Raw genomic sequence first — 9,776 nt, forward strand, 5'->3', positions numbered from 1 at the left:
ATGTGCAGGCCCTTCCGCCACTGAGATATGGAATTGATTTCCTCTCCAGTTGAACCTGGGCTGGACTTAGGATTGCTGTGATGAAAAGGAAGCAGCAGAATTGACATTCTGAACGTAGAAACACAGGCCTTAAAAACAATGGCAGCTTCTTCTCCCTTCTATGCTGTGAGAAGCCAAGGTCACATTGGGAGGGCACATGAAGAAGACAAACAGAGGACACACAGACGAGCACTAAGATGTTCCAGCCAAAAGTCCCAGCTGAGCTCCCAGACGACAGTCAGCATCAACTGTCAGTCAAGTCAGTGAGCCATCATAAAAGTTCCATCACAGTGGAGCCCCAAAATGGCTGTGGTCCCAGCTAATATCACTTGAAACAGAAGAACCATTCTGCTTATGAGTCAACCCATGGAAGCCTGAAAGATAATAAAATGTCTGTGTTTGGATCAGTCTGTTATCCAGCAATATAAAACTAAAACACCACAGTCTGAATACCAGTTCCATCACAGACGGGCCTATTCTTTAACTTCTTTGTGTCTCATTTTTCTCACCCACCTTATCTCATCAAAAATGAGGATGATGACATTATCTACTTCACAGATGTGTTCTGAAGGATTAAATGTGTTAATATGTAAAACACTTAGCAAAGTTCTCAGCATATTCCTGACATAATTATTGATCTATTATTGCTATAATAATAGCAATCAATTATTGTTTTATTATTGCTATTTCATTATTAATAAAATTTATTTTTTATTCCATCAGCCTGCTTTATTTTCTTCAAAGCACCTATTACTATCTGAAGTTATGCTTACATACTTATCTGCCTCCTCTCCACCAAAGTATGATCTATAAGACAAGAATTGTCTTATTTATCAGCACCTAAAACAGAATTTGGCAGGTAGAGATACTTCATAAATTATTACATATTGAACAAATGAGTTATAAAACCTTTCTCTCACAGTTAATAATTTTATCTAAAGACTGCTCTCATATTTTAGCTTACCTTAAGCATAAATCTGACAAAGCACACTCAAAACATAAAATAAGCTTATAAAACTATGATATTTTCATTACATAATTCCAATACACTTATTTGTTACTACATATATACCATTACTAGATCTTGTACTGCTCAAATGCTGAATTGAAGGCTAGCATTTGCTTCAGCATTGTTCATATGTGAAGTAGTTTACTCATTTGTACAATTTTTTTAAAAAATGACCTACACTCAACCCAATCAATGACATACTTACAGTTAATAACATAATACACAAAGAAGTAGCAAGAGAAACTTTGACCTGGGGACTGTTTAAAAACAATTAATCCTGGCAACACAAATTTACATAATACTAGTCTTCAAGCTGTATACAACAGCTTGGTATACAACACACTTGTGTGTTAGTGTACAACATCATATACCAATTGGTACACAAAACATCTGAGTGTAAATTTCCTCAATTACAGTTTTTTAAAAGTTTAAAAATCTATTTTAAAGATGAAATAAAAATTGGACATTCACAGAATGCTGAAGCACCTTTGAGGAAAGCACTGGTCTAGAGAGAAAGATATACAAACACATAATTCAGTATAACAGGTTCTCCCATACCACAGTATTCTCTGCTTTCCTTTGCCTTTAGGCAGATGACAAATGCAAGAAACTCTCTGCCTCCCTCTTCCAATTATAGATTCAAAGAAGTTTTTACATTTAAGAATAGGATTTTATGAGGCAAACAAACCAGAGAGGAGTGGTACAGGATGTCAGATTAGAAATAAACACATTAAAAGTTAGAGAAGCAAGAGAGAACACACTATGGTTGGAGAACTAATAATATGTAGGTCCTGCTGTCAGTGCATAAAAATTAAGAGAACAGAATGCTGAGATATGACACTGTACAGGTATTGAAGGCCCATTCAAGGAACTTGTATGCTAACAAGATTTTTAAACTTCAAAAATTCAATAAGCTCACCAGAATGGTTAAAATTTTAAAATATTGACAATACCAAAATTTTGGCAAGGTTGTAGAGCAACCAAAACATTCATATATTGATGGTGGAAGCATAAAATGGTACAACTACTTTAGAAAAAACTGTTGGCTTCTTATAAAATTAAACATACACCTACCCTATTACCTAGTAGCTCTACACAAGTGAATTACATATATCCACAAAAAGATTTGCACATAAATATTCATAACAGCTTTATTCATAATAGCTCCAAACTGGAAACAAGCCAAATACCCACCAAAAGAGTAATAGATAAACTAGTATATTCATATAATTTATACATGAAAAACTATTCAACAATAAAAAGGGATAAACTACTGATATACATAACAACTTGGATCAATCTAAAAAACTTCACGTTCAATAAAAGAAGCTTTGTAGACTCCATGCTGTATGATTCCAGAATAGGCAAAACTAATTTAACATGAAAAAATCAGAACAGTCACCTGAGGGGTAGAAATTGACTGGTAAGAGTCATACAGAGAACTTTCTAGGGTGATGGTAATGCTCTGTATTGGATCAATAAACTTTATCTGTAAAGGGCAGTGATACAGATGGAATGTTTGTCCCCAAAATTCTTACGTTGAAGCCCTAAATGCCCAAAGCAATGGTATTTGAAAGTGGGGACTTTGGGAAGTAATTAGGTTTAGATGAGGTCCTAAGAATGGGATTCCCATGATAGGATTAGTGTCTTTATAAGAAGAGGAAGAGACCAGAACTCTCTCTCCACCATGTGCGGACACAAGAAAGTGGCCATCTGTGAGCCAGGAAGAGAGCCTTCATCAGAAAACCAAATCAGCCAACCACTTGATATTGAATTTCCTAGCCTCCAAAACTGTGAGAAATGGCAGCCCAAACTGACTAAGACAAGCAGAATAGTAAACATTTCAGGTTTTATGGGCTCTGCCTCAAATAGTCATCTCTGCCATTGCAAATGAATGGGTATGGCTGTGTTCCAATAAAACTTTATTTGCAAAAACAGGAGATGGACCATAGTTTGTTGATCCCTGCTCTATATTTTGAAAGTGGTTTGGGACAACATGGATGAACCTGGAGAAACTTATGTTAGTGAAATAAGCAAAGCACTGAGGGATAAATACTGCATGTGCTCACTCGTAAAAGAGAAAGAAGGAAGGAAAGACAGACCACGCTGGTGTATTGGACTTGTAGAGGGAGAGAGCACACCTAGGGATATAAAGTGGAGTGGGGGAAAGGGGGATAGGGAGGGAGGTCACGGATAACCGGGTGGGGGAGACAGGGTATAACAGCAATTCGTGGTAATGGGCATGCTGCCAGTATGGATCTGGCCATCACATCTTGGGCACCAGTGGTGACAATCAGCTTTGTATCTCATGAACATTCATAACCAATAATAAATAAATAAATATAAATAAAAATTTTAAAAAGGGGGAAAAAAAGAAAGTGGTTTGGGTTACACAGGTATATGCATTTGTCAAAGTACATCCAACAGGCTATGTAAGATTTGTGCATTTCACTATATGTTGATTTTACTCTAAAGACGAAGAACCACGAACAAATATTATACTCTAGGCTAATGATAAGCATATGGTTTACAAGGGAAGTACATTAATATCTGCAACTTACATCAAAAAATAAGACAGATTGACAGGTATACAAAAATATAACAAACTGTTAACTGTACACCCTACAATTTGCATACTGAATAAAATTGTACAATTCATTCAACTTTTCTATATATTTGAAATTTTTAATTTTGAACGTTATTAAATGTTTGGGGGTCAAAAAGAGGCTACTGAAGGTTTTTGAGCAAAGAAATGAAAATCAAATTTATATTCTACAAATATGGCTCATGCAGTGCAAATGATGCACTGAAGGATTGTCAGATAAAGGAAGAAAGTAGTAAGGAAACCATTACAATATTTCATGCTGTGGAAAGCAGCCACATTTAAGGAGTATGACGTACGAAAGGAGTTCACAAAAAGAAGAAAAGTCAGAGAAGTCAAGAGAAGTAGAAAGTTTCTAGGTATCAGGAATGAGGAAGGAGGTTAAAGTTCACAGTGTTGATAAAACAGAAATCAAGCAAGATTTATTTAGATTATTTAGATTATGCAATTAAGTAATCTTGATTATGTAAAAGAGGTATGGTAAGTATATAACATACAGAATATTGATAAACAAGTGAAAATTAAAGGAATCAGGCCAGCCAAGAAAAGAAAGTAATAACTACAGAGCAACATAAGGTAACAGACTGCAATACTCCTTTAAAATGGAAAATGAAAGGAAACAACTGTACCTAAATATCACCATATATTATTTCATCCAGAACATGTACTATTGGATGAGGCAGTCTGTCGTGGACCTGAACAGCCCCACACATTCTTGCTGAGTATGCCAGTCTGCAAAACTTTCCATTTCCCAATACTAAGATGTTTCTTGTACTAAGTCACATATGCAACAAAGAAGATCAAGGAAACCACAGCAAGTAACTGCCTACCCAAGGAGAGGTGAACTACCTTGTTTGTTGTTTGGTACAATATTTGCTGCTTGCTAAAAAAAAAAAAAAAAAATGGCTCTGAGTTCCTCAGCTATAACCCAAACCTAATGCATCTGTCCACCTGGATACCAAGTCCCACAGGGGGTGATGGGTAACAAGGAAAATCTACACAAATGTGCTGATGTTCATTCATGCTGCTTACTGTGCTGTGAGTAATGTTATTTTTCTCTGATCTGGGAGTCTCCTGTTTTCTGCCAGCAACCAGGAAATATTAACAGATTAATTTATTATTTTGCAAATAGAGTACTTATTTATCACATACCAGTTTGACATGTATTAACATATATTACATTATTTAATTCTCATAATAATCCTAATGTGGTAGGTACTAATATGAGGATATTGCGGCTTCAAGATAGAAAGTAACTAAGCCAAGGTACCACAAATTACAAACAGCACAACCTAAATATAAGCCCAGATGACTTTAAAACCTGTTAACCATTAATAGTCAAGGCTTCTTCCCAGGTGATTTATCAAGGGCAACTCTAACTCCCCAGAAACAACAGCAAAGCACCCAGACCTTTGCAGTATGAACACTTCAAACTGTGTTCCACAGAAAACCAACATTTTAGAAATGTCAACATAATCTTAAAATTAAACAAACAAACAAAAACGTCTGGTCAAAGATCAGAAAGAGCTAAGGTAAACACATCCAAACCATTGTCTTTACTGAAGAATTTCTTGTGATTTTAATATGCTAATTATTTTTTAATATGTTACCATATGTTCTAAATCTTCCAAGAACACATATGAACATCATTCTGGAGTATAGTTTGGTAAACTACTGCTACAGTCAACACTGCCAATTTAATTTGTATATAGAATACCTTTTAAATCTCAGTAGTCAGCTTGGTACAGGTACATAACCCTTTAAAATAGAGAACGTCAAAGTTAAAACATAGTACAACAGCTGCAAGCCAAGTAAATTACTTCATCGTTTGGCAACATCGTTTCCTACCAAGCAAAACTAAATTTCCCATAACAAAATTAAACTATGTATTATACTTGGCTTTTTCTGAAATTAGAAGGGTAACAATCAAGACTTTTTGCAGTTCTACATTGTTATCTACTGCTTTACTTAAAATTCAGAACTGTTTTAACAATGCAAGGGAAGAAGGTTAATGTCCATTGGTTAAGGGTAGTAAGTCATTCCGATGGACCTGGCCATCACTGCTAACTTTCCAGTATGGAGAGCTAAATTTTAACTCTTAAAGTAATAAATTAATGGCATACCACTTCACCCCTAAATATAGTTGTCTATCTCCTGTACTGGTCATCCATTAATATTCAACAACCAAAGTTATTAATCATTCCAGAGTTTAAAAAAAAAAAAACAAAACCCTGAACTAAAGGCAGGCACAAAACAGTTGCATTTACCATATAAGATGCAGATTGATCCCTAGCTAAAAAGTCTACTTGAAACTTCAGTTCAGCTACTTCTATAGCAAATACCTAGATTTAGTTACTAATCGGGCCATTCTCAACAAAACCAAGTGTTACACGGGATAGACGAAATCGCTATGTAATGACACAGTAATAAATTAAAATCCAAATTTTAACTGTGCTAAGATTCTCTAAAACTTTGCCTTACCAGGAAAACAAACTGATGTCCTACCTACTTAAAGTGAGTAGTAGCTTTAGGACAGGTAGGTAGCATATTTAGGACTGATTTTTGCTCTCTGCTCTCAAGGAATGTCTCTACCCATTTCGAAGTCTATAAAGACACAACTGTAGTTTGAAAAAAAGGGGTAATAAAATATGAAATTGTCCATTTATTTTGAAAAAAAGTTGTAGAGAAAAAGAAAACATCTTAAAACTGAGAGAGCAAATTTCAATATATGATAGCAGGAATTTTAAAACCTAATAAATCTCAACTAGTCCATAACTATTGAAAGCAAATGTGACAGTATAATAAAATTTTTTAAGGTGTAACTAAACCAGTTAAATATGTTGAGTAGTGACTTGTGTGTGAGAACATGTTTGATTCTGTTAAGCAAAAGCACCCAAAGAGAAAGAATTCAAATCAGCTCATGCCATTAAGGGAAACAAACAGGAACAAGATTTAAAAAATGAAGTAAGTCCCACAAACATTATTCTATATCTATTTATTGTGTTTTACTTTTGCTAACGTTTACAAAATAAGAATGACTTTTAAAGAAAAAAATCAAACCACCAAAAATGTATACAACAACTTGAAAAATGCCTTCCATACTAGCAGTGATATCTTCCAAGCCACTCTATAAATACTGATAAATTTTCAGAGAACTAATAATATAGATCTCTTGGAGGTTTTACAGTATGCAAACTATTTGACAATTGAAACATCATGAGCTTTTGTCTTAGAAAAATGCCAAATTTCATTCATTGGAATCTCATCTTTCAGTGTCCTTCATATTTGCCAAAATGCACTTAATAAAATCCTTAGTTCATAATTAACTCTTACGAAATAGTTTTGAAAGGTGAAATCTGGAACTAACATATCTACATTTGTAAAATTTTACAAATTATAAACTGTGCTATCTGCACTACATATTAATGTTTTTCTCCTCTCCCTCAGTAAATAGGCTTAGCTAAATTACCATCTGAAAGTTTGTAGAACAGCATGCTACCTAGCTGCAACAGAACAATTACTGTTGCATCCATTTTAAAATAGGATTTACAACAGGAATCTCCAATGACACCAGAATTAATACACAGAAGAAAAAATATATTACAAAAATTGACATTGAACATTGATTCATTGCAACATACAGAGGTTTACATGGTTAAGTTAGAAAACCTTATATTTAATGAAAAATAAATTTTCAAACAAAGTTAGAATATTTTCTGATAAAACTTCCTCTGTATCCCCTCCAGCCAGGGAGGGAAAAAAAAGTGGGGATGGGGAAGAAAAAAAAAAAAAAAAAAAAGAATAGTCACTTTTAATACTAACATAATAGAAAAGGGCAAAATGACAAGGTTAACTAGAGCAGATAGAAAGATCAACACGACGGTCCGCAGTTCTGCACGTCCTAAAGGGCATCTTCACCAAATCCACATTCCACCCTACGCACCGCTTACACCTCCTTCCCCCACCCACCCACCCACCCACCCCCGTTTTGAGGGCGATCACCTTCCGGGCAGGTATGTGAACTCTGCCTCACTTCCAGTAGACAATCGACTGGAATGTCTCAGGAGAGACTGAGTCAGAGAAGAAGAAAATGGCAGAAAAAGTGATTAATAAAACAGATCTCAGTTTTACTGGGGGGCGGGTGGGGGGCTAGGAGGGGATGGGCCGAGAGGGAAGGGACTCGAAGGAGTCACAGGCAGGGGTCCAACAGGGGAGGTGTAAAGGAAGCACTTTCGGCCAGAAGAGCGGAAAAATAAAACAGCCAGCACGCCCCCTCTGGGAATGACCTGAGGAGAGGGACCCTCGGGGTCACGGCGGGAGGCCGGGAACTCACCACTTGGTAACGGCCAGTCCCTTGCTGGTGAAGATCCATCCTGGCCGGCTCGGGATCCGGCTTCCGAGCAGTTGAGTCCCCGCTGCGCTCAGCTCCTTTGGCCACCCCCGTAAACGACGTCGTAGCCGCAGGGCCCCTTCCGCTTCTGTTTCTGCCGCCGGGGCCGCCCGGCGGGGCCACTTCACTTCCTGTCGCTCCCGCAGAAGCCGCGGAGACCTCCACGTCCGTCGCGTCTTGGTGGAGAAGCTCCGGGGCGCCGCGCGCGCTACTGAGCATGCTCGGAACGGTCGCGCATGCTCGCTGGGTCCGCCGGCGGACGATCTGCTCCGCGAGTGGGAAGGTGTCGCCGCGTGGGATGATGGAGAAACGTAGGAGAAGACCCGGGGAGCTGTCCAGGTTGTCAGCCTGTCGGGTGCGGGCGGTGGCAAAGGAAGCAGGGTCTTTGATTGGTCTTTGATTGGTCTTTTCTATGTGCCCAGGTTTCGCGCAGGCACAAGCGAGTTCACAATCAGACCACACAGAGACGAATGTTGAGGTGGGAGGGGACGCATTCCTATAACACCTGAGGGCAGGTCACCCAATTACTCAACACTTGCTCTTATAATTCACCCAGCCTAGGACATCGTATGGAGATCCATCTCTGGGACATTACTAAAACAGTCATTCAAAATCATAGTGAGGTAAGGGATTTTTTAAAAGACCATTTTTTCAGAGCAGTTTTAGGTTCACAGCAAAATTGAGAGGAAGGTACAAATGTATCCTATATTCTCTCTGCCCCCGCTCATGCATTGCCTCTCCTGTTACCAAATCCCCCATTAGAGTAACTGGTACGTTTATTGCAACTGAGAAACCTACGTTGACATATCATTATCACCCGAAGTCCGTAGTTTACATTAGGGTTCGATCTTGGCGTTGCACATTCATGGCATTGGACAAATACATGTATCCACCCTTACAGTATCATATCTAGTATTTTAACTGTTCTAAAAAATCCTGTGTGGGATCTTTTTTTAAATCTTTTTCCCTTTATGTCCTAAGAGAATACTTGGTTGTAAGAATTCAACAGACTTCAAACATATCATAAATCTCACAAGGAAAGAGGTGTTCAGAGTTTTAGGTCACTAGAAATGTAGAAGAAAATAAAGAAATTAGGTTGGACTATTTTATGGTAATACTGAGATCAATGATTTTGAAGGGTTTAACAGTGTGAAATCACTTTGGAAAATTTTAATCCTATCTCAGTGTCTGGTTAACCACTCATGACCTACTGTGTGTGAATCTCTTGAACAGGGCACAAAGCATGTTTCTCTAGCAAGTAGAAGAGTATGATCAGGAAGCGAGAAGTACCTTTTAGCCCAAAGACTTTGTTTTCTGTACACAGTAAACTATAATCCCACATGTTCTGGTCCAGTTATCTTTTTAAAAATAGGCGAACCCCTTTTCCCTAAATGATTTTACAGTGGAGGCTCCTAAGGGGAGGAAGGAGAGGGATCTGGAGTCCCACCCACTTTACTTCGCTCATAAATGTACGGAGATCTGGAATAAAGAAGGCCACCGGATGAGCCTGATCAGCTGGTTAAAATAGCAAGTTATGGTAAAGTCAGAAATTCAAGAGATCAACTAAAAAATTTAAGTTTTCCCGACAGCTCTTTTCAAAGCATTCATCAGCTCTTCCTATTTTTGACATCTTGACATATCTAGCAGTAGAGAGCATTACTAGGCTAAAATAGAGGCAATGACATCATTATACTTAAATTTTCTTGAACTTGCTTTCTTTTGATCTAACTTAATGT

At 37.5% G+C, this 9,776-nt stretch overlaps 1 protein-coding gene across 1 annotated transcript in view; it reads right to left on the reverse strand.

The window, feature by feature from the left end:
* Positions 1 to 9,382, reverse strand: part of NDFIP2 (Nedd4 family interacting protein 2) — a 65,912-nt gene extending 56,530 nt beyond the window's left edge. The window contains exons 1-2 of the mRNA XM_063101524.1: positions 9,252 to 9,382; positions 7,984 to 8,545 (exon numbers count right to left, since the gene is read on the reverse strand). Coding sequence (XP_062957594.1) covers positions 7,984 to 8,545; positions 9,252 to 9,382 — 693 coding nt within the window. The remainder of the gene's footprint in view (positions 1 to 7,983; positions 8,546 to 9,251) is intronic.
* Positions 9,383 to 9,776: the final 394 nt, after the last annotated feature.

Source organism: Cynocephalus volans, chromosome 7, assembly GCF_027409185.1.
Source record: "Cynocephalus volans isolate mCynVol1 chromosome 7, mCynVol1.pri, whole genome shotgun sequence".
Classification (NCBI taxonomy): domain Eukaryota; kingdom Metazoa; phylum Chordata; class Mammalia; order Dermoptera; family Cynocephalidae; genus Cynocephalus; species Cynocephalus volans.